Genomic DNA, 21,495 nt, shown 5'->3' on the forward strand with positions numbered 1-21,495 from the left:
TACTAACCCCTGGTACTGACCCCTGGTACTGACCTGTGACAGAGCCTGTATGGGTGGTATGGTACTGTCCTCTACGGGCCGAGTGTGTTAGACACGGCATTGATCATGAGTGACAGGTGGAGGGTGTGGGAGCCAATCAAAAGCATGGGAGTTGAGGTAAGGCAGCCAATGGTAGATGGTAGGCAGGTAGGTTGGTAGGCAGGTAGGCATCCACACAAACAGGAATATGGATTGTTGGAGATGCAACGTCATATTAAGTCACTGTCAGGTGATCAGGGATTACTGGTGAGGAGGGGGGTTGCTTGACACCGGGGAGAGAAAAGGTGTTGGTTACAGTGAGTGTGTGGGGTGGGGTTGGGGGTGTGTGTGTGGGGGGGGGGGGTGGTGGGTGGTCTTTAAAGGGAGTTACTCAGGTTAGGGGGTTAGGTGAGGAGGAGGAGGGGTTGGACAGACTAGGGGGTGTTTTAAGAGTGGAGGAGGTTAAAGGGAGGGGTGGGGGTGGGGGAGGGGATGTTACCTTCTCAGTCTGAGTGAGATCCTCTCTGTTTCTGGAGGGGGGCTCCTCAGGGTCTACATACTGCACATTCATATTCAACAGCCAGGCAGCCGTACGCTCCAGGGCATTGGGGTTGACTGGGGAGGGGGCCTAGTGGAACCAACACAACACACACACACATGAGCGGAGGAGTGGGACGGACACACACACACACGCACGCACACGCACACGCACACGCACACGCACACGCACACACATACACACACACACACACACACATACACACACATACATACAGTACCAGTCAAAGGTTTGGACACATTTCCCCCATTCCATTGAATGGGAAAGTGTGTCCAAACTTTTGACTTGGTACTGTACACATGCACACACGCACACACGGCTACACGTGCGCGCACACACACACACACACACACACACACACACACACACACACACACACACACACAGTGCACAAACCGGAATAAGCTTGAAATGCACATGGAAACATAAAATATCGGCTCAGAAGCAGGATGGAATTAACAACATGAATATAAATACACATACAAATAGACATACACTCCTGCACACACGCGCACAGTTTACTTACACAGAAACACACACACACACACACACACACACACACACACACACACACACACTCACACACAGTTTGTTTACACAGAAGCACACACACGCACACACACACACACACACACACACACACACACACACACACACACACACACACACACACACAGCAAGATAAGAGCAGCAAAATAAATCAGATTAAATCCAGAGGCAGGCAGGGGGAGACTGCAGCCAGGGGGCAGATACAGAGGCAGGGGGAGACTGCAGCCAGGGGGTAGATACAGAGGCAGGGGGAGACTGCAGCCAGGGGGTAGATACAGAGGCAGGGGGAGACTGCAGCCAGGGGGTAGATACAGAGGCAGGGGAGCCAGGGGGCAGATACAGAGGCAGAGTCAGGCAGGGGGAGACTGGAAGGGGGCTGGGTGTCTATTCTCTGCTCAGGTGTGCTCAGCTTCAATTAATCTCAATCATCTGGCACTTATCAAACCACCCATCTGTCTGTCTGTGTGTGTGTGTGTGTGTGTGTGTGTGTGTGACAATCTGTCAATTCTGCATGCTGAGTGACAGGTGGTGAGAGACAGAGTCTTGGAGGGCGAAGGTAGAGACACAGCAGGATCGCTTCAAGAGGGAAAAAGTCCCAAAAGTCGGTTGGAACTGCAAACCTCTGAACCTCAAATATGATGAACTGTGAACTGAATGAATTTGAATCTACAAACAGAAAGCACACACGCACGCACGCACTGTCTGTATAGCTAGTCTGTGTAGCTTATCTGTGTAACTAGTCTGTATAGCTAGTGTGTGTAGCTAGTGTGTGTAGCTAGTGTGTGTAGCTAGTGTGTGTAGCTAGTGTGTGTAGCTCGTCTGTATAGCTAGTCGGTGTAGTTAGTCTGTGTAGCAGGTCGTCGTAGAAGATGACATGGTCTACCCTGACACCCTTTTAGACGGAGACAGCATCATTAAAGCACATTTCCTTCAAAACAGAGTCAGATCTGGGTTGTCGCTATAGTGTGTTTTACTGATCTACTGTATATTGCAGAAGCTCACTGCAGACTCCAGTCCGTGGCTTTAGCGTATAGTTAACAATCCATACACTATATTACACTCTGAAAAACATTCTGCGCTGTGCTGATTCAATGAGAGAATCGATTTTTTCTGTTCTCGAATACTTTCCAAAATCGATCCACAGACATAATTATCAAACCAAGGACATCGCCTCGACATCACTTCATAAAAATCCCATTTAAGATGTAGAAGTATGAGGTTTGTGTCCCCCCATGCCGACCCAATGATCCCTTGTGCTCTCTCGATCGCTCGATTGATCACCCCCGATCCGATCCATCTCTTCCTGGGAGAGGGGGGAGGGCAGGAGGAGGGTGGGAATGTCCTTCCTGTCACCTTAAGATCGGAGGCCAGCGAGGGCCATCGACTGGGTTCATAACGACCTGATACTCTGACCTGCTGTCAGTCTACACAGGAACCACTCACTCCAGACCATAATGCATACATAACCACCTTGTACTAAGAGACACACACACACACAAACGCTCACACGCTCACACGCACGCACGCACGCACACACACACACACACACACACACACACACACAGAGACACATGCACACACACGCGCGCACACACACACACACACACACACACACACACACACGCTTACACGCACACACGCACGCACGCACGCACACACACACACACACACACACAGAGACACATGCACACACACGCGCGCACACACACACACACACACACACACACACACACACACACACACACATGAGTGACCTGAGTGAGTGTGTGAGAGACCTGAGTGTGTGTGTGTGTGTGTGTGTGTGTGTGTGTGTGTGTGCGCGTGTGTATGCATGTGTCTCTGTGCGTATATTAGTAGAGAATGAGGAGATAATAGATGGTGTCCCCCTGATCCCAGGCTGATCCAGTAGTGAGACAATAGGAATGTTATTACTGTTATTACTGTTATTATAGTACAATGACTGTTATTACTGTTATTACTGTTATTATAGTACAATGACTGTTATTACTGTTATTACTGTTATTATAGTACAATGACTGTTATTCATTAGGGCAAAATGAAGGGCGCTTCTCCTGCCTGCTCAGACATACACACACACACACACACACACACCCACACACACACACACACACACACACACACACACACCCACACACACCCACACACAAACACACACACACAAACACAGACACACACACACACACACACACACACACACACACACACACACACACACACCACCCACACCACCCACACCACCCACACACACACACCTTGTGAACATGCAATGGATAAGTGTGTTGTGTTGTCGGCCTGTGGCGTCATCTGACATTTAGCAAAAACAGAAAGAGGAACACCGTCTAGGAGACCGGACAGGACTAGCCTAGCGACTAACGCCGTTGATGACAAGGCACCTCCATATGCTGAGCTGTGTGTGTGTACCTGTTTGTGCTGGGCTCTCTGCTTGGTCTCTGGGCTGTCTCCCTTGGAGGAGGAGGACTGCTGGCGTAGCCTCGCCCCGCTGCCCGGCCAGTCAGGGGAGGAGGATGACATCATGCTCCCGCTGGAGGGCCGGGGGTAGCCCCCCCCGCTGTTCAGCAGGCCGGGGGGGGTGCGCCCCCTGGTGACCGTCTGGGTCTGGGGCGGGGGGGGCTGGTCTATCCGGCGCTGGGGGCCGCCGCCGGCACTGTTCTGCCTGGGCACGGCTGGGTTCTGCTGGTGCTGGGGGTCCGAGGTCAGGGACAGCTGCCTGCGGGTGGTGAACTCCCCCGAGCGCCGCGCGCCGTACTCCCCCTCTCCCCCGCTGCTCCCCCCCCCTCCCCCTCCCCCTCCTCCTCCTCCTCCTCCTCCTCCTCCTCCTCCTCCTCCGTGGTTCAGGAAGGCGTGTTGTTGTTTCCCTCCACCGCCGTCCTCGTTGTTGCTATGGGAACTGACCGAGGAGCTGTGGCACTCGGAGCCGGAGTCAGCCAGGCCTCCGCGCGGCGACGACACGGGCAGGCCCGCCGCCATCTGGTACACGGGGTTCTGGAAGGACAGGGGGGCCAGGAGGAGCTGGGCCTGAGGAGGCCGGCCCGGGGCTGTGCCCTCCGACCCGGGGGTGGTGGGGGTCTGGGCCTGAGGCCTCCTCAGGGTGGGACCTCCGGTGATGTTCCCCTGGGGGGTCCGTGCCGACCACACGCCCCCAGCCTGGATGCCCATGCCCTCGCTCAGCCCTCCGAGGTCCAAGGCGGGGCCGGGGGGGCCGTCCAGGGTGCTGCTGCAGCGGGGGTCCTGGAGGTCCACCATGGAGAGGCTCTTGCCGCCGTTGGCCATGCCCAGGTCTGGCTCGTTGGACTCGGAGTAGCTGGAGCTGCGCGCCGGGGACGGCTGGATCATCCCAGAGTTCCTGGTCACGAAGAACAGGTCTTTGTTCTCCGGGGTGGGAGAGGGTAGCCGGGTGAAATCCACCAACCTGCCGTGGAAGAACAGAGAGTGAGTTCTGAGTCCTGCTGTCATTTAACTGGTTTCTTACCAACAGGGTTCCCACCACCTGAAATATCAAATTCAAGCACCTTTCAAGGACCCAACATGGCATAGTTTGAGACAGAACTAGTAAAACATTTTGAATATATTTCTTTTTGGGGGGAGAGAGAGAGAGAGAGGGGAATTCAAGCACTTTCAAAGACTCATGTCTACTTTCAAAAACTTTTAAGACCTTGATATCTTTTTCTCAAATTAACAAACTTTCAAGGATTTCAAGGACCTGTACCAAGTTCACCAGGAGAAATGACCCCGTCAAACCCACCAGGAGCTGACCTAGAAGAGTGACATATCCTGAACGTACAGTACATCCACACGAGACACCAATAATATGTCTATAATATACACGAATATACTGACATCAGCACTCCTCTCTTCTGACTTGAGGAGGCGGTGTTTGCGTTGTAGAGCTCTAGCAGGTTTTTTGGGTAAGCGGATATTTGCATTTGGTTTATCGGAGAGTGGGGCAGTGGAAGGCAGCAGATGACGCCTTGTGTTCGTCTGCTGTATGCCTCGCTTTGGGATCCACACTAATCCTCCTCAACACACCTCCTCTCCTCCTCCTCCTGTCCTCCTCCTCTCCTCCTCAACCACCGCAACAGAGGTTTTATTGTCTGGAGACCATTACCTTGACAGGCATGATTTATGTTTCCGTAATCTCTATCACTCGCACAGCGCTCTCCCTCTCTCCCTCTGCCTCTCTCTCCCTCTCTGCCTCTCTCTCTCCCTCTCTCTCTCTCTCTCTCTCTCTCTCTCTCCCTCTCTGTCTCTCTCCCTCTCTGCCTCTCTACCTCTCTCTCTCTCCCTCTCTGTTCCTCTGCCTCTCTCCCTCTCTGCCTCTCTCTCTCTCCCTCTCTGTCTCTCCCTCTCTCTCTCTCCCTCTCTCTCTGCCTCTCTCCCTCTCTGCCTCTCTCCCTCTTGCTCTCTCCCTCTCTGCCTCTCTCTCTCTCCCTCTCTGCCTCTCTCCCTCTCTCCCTCTCTGTCTCTCTCCCTCTCTGTCTCTCTGCCTCTCTCCCTCTCTGACTCTCTCCCTCTCTCCCTCTCTCCCTCTCTGCCTCTCTCCCTCTCTCCCTCTCTGCCTCTCTCCCTCTCTGCCTCTCCCTCTCTCCCTCTCTGCCTCTCTCCCTCTCTCCCTCTCTGCCTCTCTGCCTCTCTGCCTCTCTGTCTCTCTGCCTCTCTGCCAGGAGGGCTGTTGGGCTCATTCACGTTGGCCTCTATAAATCTGGGGGTTTCAGGTTCATAGGCCCCTGGCTGAAAACAATGGACCTGTCTGTCTGTCCGTCCGTCCGTCCGTCCGTCTGTCCGGAGATGGAGGGAGGAGATAAAGGAGAGGAGGAACAAAGGGAACTGGCTTCTGGAGGAGGAACTCAAGACACACAGAGACTGAGTCAATGGGCTTTTAATCTAGCACCACAAACAGACACGGAGGAATGTCCTCTCTACCACCTCTGTGGCCTTACATTATACTGTAGCGCTTCTGCATTGACCCTGTCTTACCTGACGACCCTACCCATCTCCTCCAGCGCCCTTCCATGACCCGTACCGTCCCCCCCCACCGCCGTGTTCTTACCCAGAGAGGTCGTACCCCCCCCCCCCCCCCCCTGTGTTCTTACCCAGAGAGGTCGTACCCCCCCCCCCCCCCCCCTGTGTTCTTACCCAGAGAGGTCGTACCCCCCCCCCCCCCCCGTGTTCTTACCCAGAGAGGTCGTACCCCCCCCCCCCCCCCCCCCTGTGTTCTTACCCAGAGAGGTCGTACCCCCCCCCCTGTGTTCTTACCCAGAGAGGTCGTACCCCCCCTGTGTTCTTACCCAGAGAGGTCGTATTCCCCCCCTGTTCTTACCCAGAGAGGTCGTTGTCGATGACCATCTTCTGCAGGCCGGTGGAGATGCTGCATCCAGCCCCTGCAGCCCCTGCGGTCGGGGAGCCCAGGTGGTCAGGCGAGGGGGCGGTCATCTGCACACTGGACGGGTTGGTCAGCGCCGTGTTCACCTCCCGGAGGATCCTGGGTAGAGGGCCCAGCTTGGAGGCGGAGGTCTGGAAGGAAGAGGACAAGGGGTGGAGACAAGGACCAGAGATCAGGAGAGGAGTTGTTGAGGGTGTGGCGTGCGGGGGAGACTTAGGGTGTCCATTAGTGATGACATCATACACTCTCGAAACCATGGCGAAACCATGGTGATGGTAACTAAGGGCCAATGGAACACACTTCTCCCTCGGGGGGGGGGGGGGGGGGGGGGGCTGATTAATTGGCGATCTTCTCGTTAGACCCTGCAGTCGTCAGAAGTGCTATACAAATAAAGGTTATTATTATTATTATTATTATTATTATTATTCATTGTCAAACTCACAGCAGGGCAACATAATCCATTGTCAGATAAACAGCGTATTGGTGGAACAAACCTGAAAACAGGATATTTATTAAATATAAATATCCTGTTTTCAGGTTTGTTCCACCAATGTTCCACCAATGGAAGGATCTATATATGTATAATACTGGAGTACTAATAGGCAGAATGAAATATTGGACGGAATTAAGGCCACAGCATAATATTATGGAATAATTTTAGATATCATCTAATCATTATTGAAAAGCCTTATTATTGTATGTCGAATTTAGCCGGCTTGAAAACGACACGCAAATACGACACGTCAAACGTTGTCAGACATCAGTGTCAGACATCAGATGTTTCATATTTGGACTTAAGATAACGTTACGCCTTGAGCAATTATTATGATTCTTTTACTTCCACACCCATATGTTGGCAGGTGATATTCCTCCTAAAGGGAACTGCATCGCAGAGGGAGGTTTCATGCCCAGAGTGAGTCCAACATCCACGCAGATGCGCTTTGAAGGAGTAAAAGCACAGGGTGAGGGCATAGCAGCACACCTGCACTTGACAACAATTGGTCCAGAGTGTTGGGGGATTACCCCAAGTGGAGTTTGAGTGAGTGAAGCGGACTGGCCATCGCTCAGAGAATCGGAACCACAGCCCGTGGTTATTTCCCTGTGGCGCTGATGCAGCTCTGTAGCGGCTGACAGACCTGGAGCCTTGAGATGAGAGAGAAACTGTCTGGCTCTGAAACCAGCCATGTCCTCTGCACCACTCTAACAGGATGTTATTTTCTCATTCCAGGGTAATAATCTCGACTTATCCCCGTTCTCTCTGAATAATGAAATACGCCCAGTCGAGATGGACTCAAAGATGAGGAAGGATCGAGAGTCGTTCATTATTGAAAGGGAACATATTTCTGGGAGGATTGGACTGCTTTAAAGGCACTAAAAGGCAAATGGAGTCTCTGGCTTTGGCCTCAATATATATATATATATATATATATATATATATATATATATATGTATATATACATATATATATACATATATATGTATATATACATATATATATAATAATATAATATATTAATAATATATATATTATTATTATTAATAATAATAATAATAATAATTAATATATTATATATTATTATATATATATATATATATAATATAATAATATATATGTATATATACAGTATATATATATGCATACTAATTACCATAGCCCTCCATCCAGAACCACAGCTAATGTATATGTGTCCTTCCAATCCCATTACTATGCTACTCCTCCGTGTCCGGCACCAACAAAGCGCGGTAACTGTATTATGTAAACATACGATACATTATTGAATAGTGTTGGGTAAACATCGCTAATTTACCAGGTACATCACATTAAAGCCGAAGAGCACTGACAATCCCAATTCATAGGAATCATATTCAGATGTGATGCAGTGAATTTGTGTGTGTGGAATAACTGACTGACCTGCTCCATCTGGGAGATCACCTCGGACAGCAGGTTGTGCAGGGTGGAGAGCTCGCGGCCCAGGTCGATGTAGCCCTCGAACCCGGCCGTGTTGGAGATGGTCTCCGGGTTGGAGATCTCCAGCAGGAAGCGCTGCATGTTGGTCCACTCGTGCTCCAGGAATTGGTTCATAAACGACATGTACTCCTCTTTACTGCCGAACCTGGGAGGTGGAGAGAGAGAGACGGAGAGAGAGAGAGAGAGAGAGAGAGAGAGAGAGAGAGAGAGAGAGGGAGTGAGAGAGAAAGGTAGAGAGAAAGAGAAAGAGAGAAAAAGAGAGAGAAAGAGAGAGGGAGAGACGGAGAGAAAGAGAGAGAGAGAGAGAAAGAAAGAGAGAGAGAGAGAGAGAAAGAGAGTGAAAGAGAGAGGGAGAGAAAGTGAAAGAGAGAGGGAGGGGGAGAGAGAGCCTGAATACATGTTCACGTACTCACACATGCACACACACACACACACACGGATGCGCACACGACACACACGCGCCCACACACACACTCACTTGGCAAAGTTGGCCAGGTTCTGCGTGACCTTGGCGATGAGCGTGAGCGTGCGCGCCGTGCGGTCGTCAGGGTACTCCTGCATCAGGTTGAAGAGCGACGGCGACATGATGGCCGGACACAGGAAGCGCAGGAACAGAGACGCGCTGATCAGACGCTCGCTGATGTCCGGTCGCCCCCGGTTACTGCACTCCTGTCGCCACGACGCAAATACCTCCTTCAGTTCCCGTGGAAACACACTGCAGGCAAAAGACAACAGGCACAAGGGAGGAGTTAATGGTGTAAGGGAGGGGGGGGGGGTCGGGGCGTTACGACACTCCTACGAGGGATTCGATGTTTTTTACAGTAAAAATTAGGTCATGGAGAGTGAGGAAATTGCTTTATTAGGAATAACCCCTTGAGATATGATATCTCGTTTTCGAGGGGGTCCTATGCGACAACAATAAAATAACAAGACAATTAGACAACACATTTAACATTTAAAAAAACACAAGGTTTTTTGTTGTTGTAAATAAATAAAAATAAACTAAAACTAAATGAACAACAGGACAACTGAACCACACGAGACATGACAAGCACAATAACAAAACAGACAAAACCAAAACCCCCCAAAACCTAAATGAGAACAAAACGTAAAGAGCCTACAGATGGATATTTTCACTGATTAGCTATAGAAGAATATGAATGGAGACAGAGTGATGTTGGCGTGGTTACCAGTAGGAGTTGATGATCTTGCAGAAGGCCAGCTCACAGCACATCTTCAGGTTGCTCTGGTGTTCCTGCAGGTCGCTGGACGAGCACCTGGACGGGTCCACCTCGCAGTTCTCATCCGACTCATACAGAGCCTTGATGAACTCACCTGGAGAGTGGGATCGAAATATTTAAGTATCTAAATGTCAAATGGCAGCCTGTTTTCTTCAGATTGTATAGAAAAGGTATTTAATTATTGATATGATGCGTTTTTGTGTGACTATGCAATTGTTGTGTGCCTATCAAATATTGCAATACTCATTGTTTAACCTTAAACATATTTTGGGTGTGCCCACTCTCAGTAGTGGACAACATGTTTAGGAGCAGGCACATACCATATCAAGTAACAGTGAGACCAGTTTAACTCTAAAGGACATAGGAGCCTCACTGCAGTGGTCAGCAAGACAGAACAGCATGAACACAGAATAGCCATGTATGGGAACTAATGTCACTATTGTAAGTTACGAGGTAAAGCTATTTCCCTCTCTGAGAACTGTATATAAGCTGTAACAAACATCAGTACTTTGCTTGGCATTTGTGCCACAGCCAGGCTCGGCACCAGCCATGTCGTAGCCATGCTTGAAGCTTGGACTTAACAGAGCATGCTGCCTTGGAAACATCTGTACATGGGAATGCAACCCAGATCTGCCTAATACAATGATTACGATTCAACCTTCTCTCTGAGTCATCAATATATAATTTCCGGCCACGTGACTAAGAAAGATCTCCTTATATCAAATGGCGTCACGAACATTATTATCAAATGGCTTCTAACGAACAGGATGCTAGATTCAGCGAAACAGGTAAGGCACAATGTAATTATTTGCTTAACCTGAATTGCTGTTCTAGAACGAATCTAATTTTTTTCAAAAAGGAGATGTATTGATATTGGAAAGTACTAAATTAAAATAGTTTGAATAGAAGGCGCTGTATAGTCAAAGACGGTGTGACTGGTCAAAACACTGAGAGTTAGGATTTATTGAGATTCTGAACTTTGTAAGGAACAAAGCAGAAGTCTATTGTGTATTAAGTTAGGGACAAGACCTTAAATACGTGATTGAAAGCACAGCACTTTGAGGAAAACTAAGTTTGAAAAGATTTGGCCATAATATTTAAAAGACTCTAAGAGAAGTTTCAATCAACATAATTGATTACTAAAACCGCATGTCTATTAACATCATGGGAAGCAAACTACTATGTATGGCATGCAGAATGTTATCATTAAGAATGAAATGAATAACAACCATATTTCTGAACCAAGCTTCACAACAGGGCGAGAGTGTTAAAACTCTGACCCTAGGCTATTAATAGAACGGAGACTGCTCCTGTAACCAAACACACACACACACACACACACACACACACACACACACACATCGAGCTACAACATACAACAAATAGACAAATTTGTCTCATATTGAAATTATCATGCAAATCTGTGTTGATTCAGCAGACATATAACATTTTGATTGATTTAGTGAACAGAGAAATACACATTAAGACTCTAAGACTGTGAAACATCAAAGGAGGACATTTCTGATGGAGAAAACACAATTCAGCAAGAAAGACCTGGAATGTATTCTGACAATGCCTGTCAATTCTATTTCCTGACAGAATCAAGGAAATCAAGAGACATTGAGCGAAGGACTCAGAGACCGAGATGCTGTTAAGATCTGGTCTATATTAACCATTGCAGAAGTGGGGAGAGAATGTTGCAGATGCTGAAGGAAGCTATTGCCGGATGAAACAAGAGAAATGAGACAAACTAATGACATTTCAATGTGACAAACAATGGAAATGTTAATTCTTATGATTTAAGACAGAGACATGATGATGACAAGAGAGACTTACACATACTTTTATGTAGTCGTAATTGTTCAATTGTACTGACGCACGCAACTAACAGTGTCATCAGCAGTAAACAGCTGAATTCAACAGCACGGACTTACAAACTTTCTTCTAGGAATTCTAAGGGACGGGAACAACAGTCCAGATAACCCAATTAACAAACTTATGCTTAACATCTGTATTTTTGTTTCCAACTGTTTCTGAGCAGGTTAATTCCACAATCCATTGATGGAGAGTTTTTTTTATAAGATTTTATAGACTTGAGTCAAGAAAAGGAGGGGTGTAGTGTAATGATAATGCTAAAATTGTCTTAAGTTAATAAAACCTATTAACACTGTGAACAGAGGCAAGAACACGTGCAAGACTGATGAACATCAAAGAATCAAATAGCACTCCTTGTTACCAGAAACACAAGGCCGTTCCTTTGATTGAAGATCTACTTCCAGACATTGTTATATTGACATATAATGTACTTTGTATGATGGAACCGATGCCTAATTTATTTCGGATGTGGTCATTCATTGACTTTGTTAAGAACTCCACATGTTTTTCAATAGAAATAATTTACCAGTCAAATTAATCTTACATCATGGGGAAAAAAAAAGAGTGAGCTGATATGATGCGTTTTTGTGTGACTATGCAATTGTTGTGTGCCTATCAAATATTGCAATACTCATTGTTTAACCTTAAACATATTTTGGGTGTGCCCACTCTCAGTAGTGGACAACATGTTTAGGAGCAGGCACATACCATATCAAGTAACAGTGAGACCAGTTTAACTCTAAAGGACATAGGAGCCTCACTGCAGTGGTCAGCAAGACAGAACAGCATGAACACAGAATAGCCATGTATGGGAACTAATGTCACTATTGTAAGTTACGAGGTAAAGCTATTTCCCTCTCTGAGAACTGTATATAAGCTGTAACAAACATCAGTACTTTGCTTGGCATTTGTGCCACAGCCAGGCTCGGCACCAGCCATGTCGTAGCCATGCTTGAAGCTTGGACTTAACAGAGCATGCTGCCTTGGAAACATCTGTACATGGGAATGCAACCCAGATCTGCCTAATACAATGATTACGATTCAACCTTCTCTCTGAGTCATCAATATATAATTTCCGGCCACGTGACTAAGAAAGATCTCCTTATATCAATTATCTTTCGCAAAAGGAGGACAGTTTACAAGCAGACCAGACGTCTGATAGTCAAACGTTCTCACTAAAAGTAATTTTGCAGGACAAACATACATTTTTTTATACACATTTAACAGTCACTCCCTCAGGTAAGGCCAAAAACAATCATAATGAGGGGTGTTCACATTTACAGTGAAGATGAGGAGGAGAGATGAAGGATGCGGGTGCTTTCAGCCCTCCCTTCCTTCTGAGAGAACAATGGAAGGGACACTCGGAGGGAAAGAAAAGGCTGGCCTCCCCCCTGTTGTGTACCTACATTGTCTTAAGTTTTGTTGGTGTCAATCGGGCTATTGGATACAAAAGGAGGTGAGGTATTCAATTGTGGGCAAATGTAGAGTTGACTAGAGGAGGTCAGTTTCTATAGCCTGGGGCCGATTCTGCCCAGACAGTCACTTTCTCAAAGCAATGACAAGTTTTACCAAATGTCTCAAATGTCTTATGAAAGTAATACTTTTTCCCCTACAAGAGACACACACACACACACACACACACACACACACACACACACACACACACACACACACACACACACACACACACACACACACACACACACACACACACACACACACACACACACACACACACACACACACACACACACACACACACACACACACACACACACACACACACACACACACACACACACACACACACACACACACACACACACACACACACACACACACACACACACACACACACACACACACACACACACACACACACACACACACACACACACACACACACACACACACACACACACACACACACACACACACACACACACACACACGCTCAGCTTCCTCCAGCAGAGTAACCGAGTGCAGTGTGCAGTTGGTCTCAAATCATATGGTTTATTTGAGACATGTTGGTGGTGATTTTACTTTGTTTGGTGGAGGTCATTAGGAATATCTGTCTGCCTGCCTCCCTGCCTCCCTGCCTGCCTCCCTGCCTGTCTGCCTGCCTATCTGTCTGTCTGTCTGTCTGCCTGCCTGTCTAGCTGCCTGTCTGCCTGTCTCCCTGCCTACCTGTCGCCCTCCCTGCCTACCTGTCTGCCTGTCTGCCTGCCTGTCTGTCTGTCTGCCTGCCTGCCTCCCTGCCTGCCTCCCTGTCTGCCTGTCTGTCTGCCTGCCTGTCTGTCTGTCTGTCTGTCTGTCTGTCTGCCTGCCTGCCTGCCTGCCTCCCTGTCTGCCTGCCTGCCTGTCTGTCTGTCTGCCTGTCTCCCTGTCTGCCTGTCTGTCTGCCTACCTGTTTGCCTGCCTGTCTGTCTATATGTCTGTCTGCCTGTCTGCCTGCCTGCCTGTCTGTCTGTCTGTCTGTCTGTCTGTCTGCCTGGCAGCCTGTCTGTCTGCCTGGCTGGCTGCCTGTCTGCCTGCCTGTCTGTCTGGCAGCCTGTCTGCCTGCCTGCCTGTCTGTCTGTCTGCCTGCCTGTCTGTCTGCCTGTCTGTTTGCCTGTCTGTCTGCCTGTCTGTCTGTCTGTCTGCCTGCCTGTCTGTCTGCCTGTCTGCCTGCCTGTCTGCCTGTCTGTCTGCCTGCATGTCTGTCTGTATGCCTGCCTGTCTGTCTGCCTGCCTGTCTGTCTGTCTGTCTGTCTACCTGTCTGTCTGTCTGTCTGTCTGTCTGCCTGCCTGGGTCAGGTGAAGGAGAATACAGAACAAGGCAGCCATCTTTAGTGCTGGCGGTGTCACCGACCGTCACTCCTCCACTGTTTGTCACAGAGATTACTACTAGACTACTCCCCCCCCCCCCCCCCCCTCTGTTCTCCGATGTTCCGCAGAGGGTTGGCTGCCGTCCTTGTGTCGCCTTGCGCGCGGCCACGGCAACCAGTCAATCTTCCCCCGGAGACGTGATCAATTATTCACCCTGGGTCTTCTGACGACATTAGCTCCTCTACGCAAAAATACCCATACATTATTCACCAGGCTTCCATGATATTCTTAACGTAACCCTAAGACACACACACACAAACACACACACACAGACACACACACACACACACACACACGAACACACACACACGAACACGAACACACACACACACACACACACACACACTGACAGAAACACACGCACACACACACACACACACACACACACACACACACACAGACACGAACACACACACACAAACAATCACATGCGCAGGAATTTGCAGTACCAATATTAGATCTATGTAGAAGGAGAGAGACAAGGCTGAGAGGAGAGAGAGAGAAAGAGAGAGACAATTTGCAGGAAGGATGTGTGCTTTTCTGCAGATAAAAATGCTGCTGTGTACATTTCTAAATCAGACGGGGGGGGAGATAAATACATAAACACACAATGCTGGCTTATCACTGCGACTGCAGACAAACACAACTGCAGCTCCGGCCTAACCTTGGTCTAACCTTGGTCTAACCTTGGTCTAACCTTGGTCTAACCTTGGTCTAACCTTGGTCTAACCTTGGACGAAGAGAGAGGGCACTTAGCGCTGTGTAAACTTCCTCTGTGTGTACACTCTGGGGTGGAGGAAGAGATGGAGACTGGGGCTGGGGCTGTGGGCAGGAGAGGGGGGGGGGGGGGGGGGGGGCCTCACGGGTCGTTGAACGGCACTCAGTGACTTCAGACACTTTACCATCACCTAATTGGCTTGGATTGGCTTATGATAACACAGGGACTTGTTTCTATTCAGCATGAGTGGGTAGAGATACACACAGAGCAGCAGGAAGGGAAGTGAAGAAACAGAGAGAAACACAGAGAGAGAGAGAGAGAGAGAGAGAGAGAGACACACACACATCTCTCCCCATGTCAACACAAAGACAGACACACAGACACACACACTCAGGCTGTGCCAGACAGAGACAGACAGACAGAGACAGACAGAGACAGACAGACAGACAGGCAGGCAGGCAGACAGACAGACAGATAGAGACAGAGCAGGGCAGACAGACCGACAGACAGACAGGCAGACCGACAGACAGACAGGCAGGCAGACAGACAGACAGACAGGGCCAGTAGAGATGACGTAGAAATCCGCTAGGTTTTATGTGCAATTTGAAGCCCCTTGCCCCCCCCCTCTTCACGCCCGCTCCACTCACCGAGGGCGTCCTGCAGGTACTTCTGCCCCACCAGTTTGAGGTACTCCTCTATGGCCTTGGTCGCCAGGGTGTTCTCACGGAAGATCAGGTGCTCGTTCTCCCCACAGCGGTCCACCTCTGACATCATCAGGTCCGTGAGGAAGTCCTGCAGCAGAGAGAGAAGAAGAGAGACCAGGAGAGGTGAGACTACGGCTCCCAGAAGTCTCTCTCTCCACCCCATCACTGTCAAATACAAATACAATTCAAGAAGTGCATCCTTCCTCTAGCATTCTGGACTACCAAAGGCCTCTGGCTCCGAGCATAGATTACTTTTTCTTGCGACGACTGGTGGATAGATGACTCACTAGTTGTGTTTCCATGAAAGTTAAGCACATTTTTAAATGCGAATCATGAAATGTGGAGCGTTTCCATTAACTTGGTTAGAGCGAATAAGCTAGGCTACGTAAAACATAATCTCGTCAGTATTTGCATGTAGTTTGATGTAAAGAACTCTCCCATCTGCAATGCAAAAAACACATACAAAATATTTTTAAAAGCACAATAATTTATTTTAACAAAGTGTGGTGTGCATCTCCAGCAGTGCGATAATACTATGTGTGTAGACTCTCCGCTTAGGGTTGCCAGATGGAATTGACAATTTCGAGCCTAACCAGTCTAAAAACCGCTAAATCCACCAAAAACCAGGCAACCTGGCAACCCTGTCTCCGCTGCTTCAAACTCTTCCACTTGTTGCGCAAAATGGACCAGGGTTTGTCAAATCCTTTGTTGGGCATCTCGTTTCTTAAGTCCTGCTATATTGTGGCATTTCTTTGCTGTTTGCTATCTAAGACATGTTTAGCAGACATGTTTTCATCATGCGTAAGGGAATAACCAGGGAGACGCAGACAGCAGAAACAGCTGAGGCACGTGAGTTTATTAGAATGACCTGTTTCCATAAAACCTGAAGCGAGTCAGAGGTGATTCACATAAGGCAAAAACCACCTCAAGCGAGCGTATCGACTTTGTGCGAATTAGAGGTGATTCACATTGAGTTTATGCGAATTAAGCCGTTTCCATAACATTTCTCATGTGAATCATCTCAAACTGATGCGAATCACCTCGAAATGTGAATCAGAATGTTTTATGGAAACGCACCTACTTACTTAGACAAATATATTTGTTGTAAGTCGGTTTGGATAAAGGTGTCTGCTGAATGCCCCAAAAATGACAAATGGAAGGTTGGGTAATTGTGGATAATTGTACGCACACAGAGCTTGCTGTCGATATGAGAGGAAATTCACTTTCAGAGAAGACGGACAGACACAATTATTTCAGTCAGAGAGTAGAAGACATCTCATCTGTATTCTGCATTTATGGGCAAGCCTGGCTCACATCGGAAAGAACTTGACAGAAAACTGTTTTTTTCCGGTCCATTTTCTATAACCATTAGTGGTGAAGTGAGACTGAGTGTGTGTGGTGTGTGTGTGTGTGTGTGTGTGTGTGTGTGTGTGTGTGTGTGTGTGTGTGTGTGTGTCACAGTACGTTGCCTAGCCCATAGCTGCACGGTTGCAGATTCACACTGTGATAATGGGCCATCTCCTTTTCTCTGACGCAGGTATGGAGGAGTTTTACCACAGTATTATTCATAACACACGCTTCGCTACGAGACGACATGTCACACACGACTGGCAACCCATTCATCCTGGTTCCAAACTCTAGACAATGCTGCTGCGGTGTGGTTGACAAGGGCGGGATCCACATTGAACCTCAGCCTTGTAGTTCAATAAGCCCTTAATACTGGATCTCTCCTGGAAAGATGCCATGAATCAGGGTTATATCACCCATAATAATGACTTATAATACCAGGCAAGGTAAGTTTATTATAGCACATTTCAACAGAGGCAATTCAAAGTGCTTTACATAGAGCATAAAAGAGAGAATTAAGTAAGAAAACTAAATAAATAGGATAACAAAATGAATAAGCATAGATAAAGTGCTAGTGTTCAGTTATAACTGCTGCAGAACATTAAGGTTTTTAGCCTGGTTTTAAATATGAGTTTGGGCCAGTTTGAGTTCTTCAGGGAGGTTGTTCCAGGAGCACGCAGCAGTGTGACTGGAAGCTGCTTCGCCTCCTGGATTTTTTTTGTTTTGCAGATTGGTCTCGACTGACCTGAGGGGCCTTGCTGGGAATATAGGGTGAGAGGAGATCTGACATGTATTTCGCAAATGTATATGCAATTAGAAGTACTAGCAGCTGCGTTTTGGATGAGCTGCAATTTGCGAACAGCTCCTTTAGATAGGCCTGTCAGTACACCATTACAGTAATCACGTCTACCCAAAACAAATGCATGGATGACTTTTTCAAGGTCTTGTTTGGACATGATGAGAGGAGAGGAGAGGAGAGAGAGGGGAGGGGAGGTAGAGGAGAGGGAGAGGGGAGGGTAGAGGAGAGGGGAGGAGAGGGGAGGAGAGAGAGGAGAGGGGAGAGGAGAGGAGAGGAGAGGGGAGGGTAGAGGAGAGGTGAGGAGAGGAGATAGGAGAGGAGAGGAGAGGGGAGGGGAGGAGAGGGAGAGGAGAGGGAGGAGAGGAAGGGAGAGGAGAGGAGAGAGAGAGAGGAGAGGAGAGGAGAGGAGAGGAGAGGGGAGGAGAGGAGAGGAGAGGGAGGAGAGGGGAGGAGGGAGGGAGAGGAGAGGAGAGGAGAGAGAGGGAGGAGAGGGAGGAGGAGAGAGAGGAGAGGAGAGGAGAGGAGGAGAGAGAGAGAGAGAGGAGAGGGAGGAGAGGAGAGGAGAGGGGGAGGAGAGAGAGGGGAGGGGAGAGAGAGGAGAGGGAGGGAGAGAAGGAGAGGAGAAGGAGGAGGGAGGAGAGGGAGAGAGGAGAGAGAGGGGAGGAGAGGGAGAGGGAGGAGAGGAGAGGGGAGGGAGAGGAGAGGAGAGGGGAGGAGAGAGAGAGAGAGGAGAGGAGAGAGGAGAGGAGAGGGGAGGGGAGGGTAGAGGAGAGGAGAGGAGAGGAGAAGAGAGGGGAGAGGAGAGAGGAGAAGGAGAGGAGAGGAGAGGGTAGAGGAGAGGAGAGGAGAGAGGAGAGGGAGAGAGGAGAGGAGAGGAGGGAGAGGAGAAGAGAGGGAAGGAGAGGAGAGAGAGAGAGAAGGAGGAGGAGAGGAGAGGAGAGGAGAGGAGAGGAGAGGAGAAGAGAAGGAGAGGAGAGGAAGAGAGGGGAGAGAGGAGAGGAGAGGAGAGGAGAGGGAGAGGAAGAGGAGAGGAGAGGGAGAGAGAGGAGAGGAAGAGAGAGAGAGAGGGGAGAGGAGAGAGGAGAGGAGAGAGAGAGAGGAGAGGAGAGAGAGAGGAGAGGAGAGAGGAGAAGGAGAGGAGAGGAGAGGGAGGAGAGGAGAGAGAGAGAGGGAGAGGAGAGGAGAGGAGAGGAGAAGAAGAGAGGGGAGAGGAGAGAGGAGAGGAGAGGAGAGGAGAGGAGGTCACAGTGACTAGGCCTGGGCTCTAGTTGAGGAGGGGACGGGAGACTGGAAAAGGGGGTGGGGGGGTTCGGAGAGGGGGGGGGGGGTACAACGACCACGACTGGAGGCTGTCTTTGGCTCTCTCCCTGGCCATGTGGCGAGCGCTGTTTCACCGTGTGCGTGTGTGGCGATCTGTGAAATGTGCAGGGATCCACATGGCTGGAGCTAATTGGAGAAATGGGAGTTAGCATCCCGGTGCCTACCATATGGACCTGGCCCAGACTCTACAGCACCACACCCACACACAACTAGCACCGCTCCACCGCTTAAACACACCGGAAATTGGCTACATATAATATAATAACGTTTTATTGGCCTTTTAAATCCCTATAGCCACACGTACCGTCTACAGTCAGGTTAGCCACAGATATGGATGGTACACGCTGCACGACTAAACACAGGAGCGTCGGGGAGAGAGATGACGGAGCTAGTTTGAGTCACTTTGCTTTCTTCACTTGCGCCAAACTCCGGACCTTTGGGTACAGAGCCTTCAGTGTGGCAGCCCCCACCCTCTGGAACTCTCTACCCATGGATATCCGCAACTTTCCAACCCTGGACATATTCAAAGCTGCCCGTAAAACCCATCTTTTCACCATTGCATTCAACCTGTAGTAGCTGTTTCACTGTTTCTTGTTTTGTGTGTTGTGTCTCTGGCTCTGTTCTGTTTGTCCATTCCCTTGTAAAGCGACCTTGGGTTTGTGAAAGGCGCTATATAAATGTAAGTTATTATTATTATTCACTTCTACGTGGTGAGACCAACACTGTGAAGAAGTACCCTGGCAGAGTGGGTGGAGAAGAAACAGAAGATCTATGGAGAGGAGAAGAAACAGAAGATCTTTGGAGAGGAGAAGAAACAGTGTGATGGCTATTAGAGAACAGAGGACAGCATGACTAGTCAGTTCTAATGCTACTTCTAAAGCCTGATATCCTGGCTAATCAAAGCATAGCAGCAGGGAGCCAATCAGAGCCTTGATGTACAGCAAAAACAGTTTTTTTCATCACAGAGAGAGAGAAAGAGAGAGAGAGAGAGAGAGAGAGAGAGAGAGAGAGAGAGAGAGAGAGAGATGGACACAAACAATCTAGATACACACGCAGACATTAAAACACACACACACACACACACACACACACACACACACACACAGTGACATTCCGTCCAGACAGTGACATTGGACATTGACACTGCTCAGACTGTGGAGGAGAAGTGATGAGTCACACACACACTGTCTCACATACACACACACACACTGTCTCACATACACACACACACTGTCTCACATACACACACACTGTCTCACATACACACACACACTGTCTCACATACACACACACACACTGTCTCACATACACACACACACTGTCTCACATACACACACACTGTCTCACATACACACACACACTGTCTCACATACACACACACTGTCTCACATACACACACACACACACACACTGTCTCACATACACACACACTGTCTCACATACACACACACACTGTCTCACATACACACACACGGTCTCTCATACACACACACACACACACTGTCTCTCCAGACTCTGGACGCACACACACACGCCCTCCTGCAAACATACGCACACACACACACACACACACACACACACACACACACACACACACGTGCGCTCACGCAAACATACTGGGCTGTTGGGCTGTGGAGGAGGGGTTAGTGAAGTCAATGGTAAATGGACTGACTTATATAGCGCCTTATTCCAAAGCCTTTACAACGGCCTCTCATTCACACATTCACACACACATTCACACACCAATGGGCGGCAAGCTGCCATGCAAGGCGCCAGCCCGCTCACTGGGAGCAATTTGGGGTTCAGTGTCTTGCCCAAGGACACTTCGACATGTGGCCAGCCAGGCCCGAACCGCCGATCTGCCAACCTTGCGATCATAAGACTTGTGATCGGAAGGTTGTGAGTTCAAATCCCGCCTGAAACCACACCACTACTAGTGTGCCCTTGAGTAAGGCACTTAGCCCTCAGTTACTCCAGGGGGAATGTCCCTGTAATTCGTAATTGTAAATCGCTTTGGATTAAAAGCGTCTGCTAAATGGCAAAATTATTATTAATTATTATAAGACGCCGGCTGTACCTCCTGCCGCCACAGCCGCCCCTACTTTA

General features: G+C 48.8%; 1 protein-coding gene across 2 annotated transcripts in view; it reads right to left on the reverse strand.

The window, feature by feature from the left end:
* dab2ipb (DAB2 interacting protein b) overlaps positions 1-21,495 on the reverse strand; it is a gene marked incomplete at its 5' end in the record, with an annotated part of 153,713 nt that overhangs the window by 11,436 nt on the left and 120,782 nt on the right. For both annotated transcript variants that reach the window (XM_080529951.1, XM_080529950.1), the window contains 7 exons: positions 518-646; positions 3,569-4,577; positions 6,486-6,679; positions 8,461-8,662; positions 8,996-9,232; positions 9,708-9,852; positions 15,867-16,011. In XM_080529951.1, the coding sequence (XP_080386077.1) occupies positions 518-646; positions 3,569-4,577; positions 6,486-6,679; positions 8,461-8,662; positions 8,996-9,232; positions 9,708-9,852; positions 15,867-16,011 (2,061 nt within the window). The remainder of the gene's footprint in view (positions 1-517; positions 647-3,568; positions 4,578-6,485; positions 6,680-8,460; positions 8,663-8,995; positions 9,233-9,707; positions 9,853-15,866; positions 16,012-21,495) is intronic.

This window comes from Nansenia antarctica, assembly GCF_963989245.1.
Source record: "Nansenia antarctica genome assembly, chromosome: 4".
Classification (NCBI taxonomy): Eukaryota; Metazoa; Chordata; class Actinopteri; order Argentiniformes; family Microstomatidae; genus Nansenia; species Nansenia antarctica.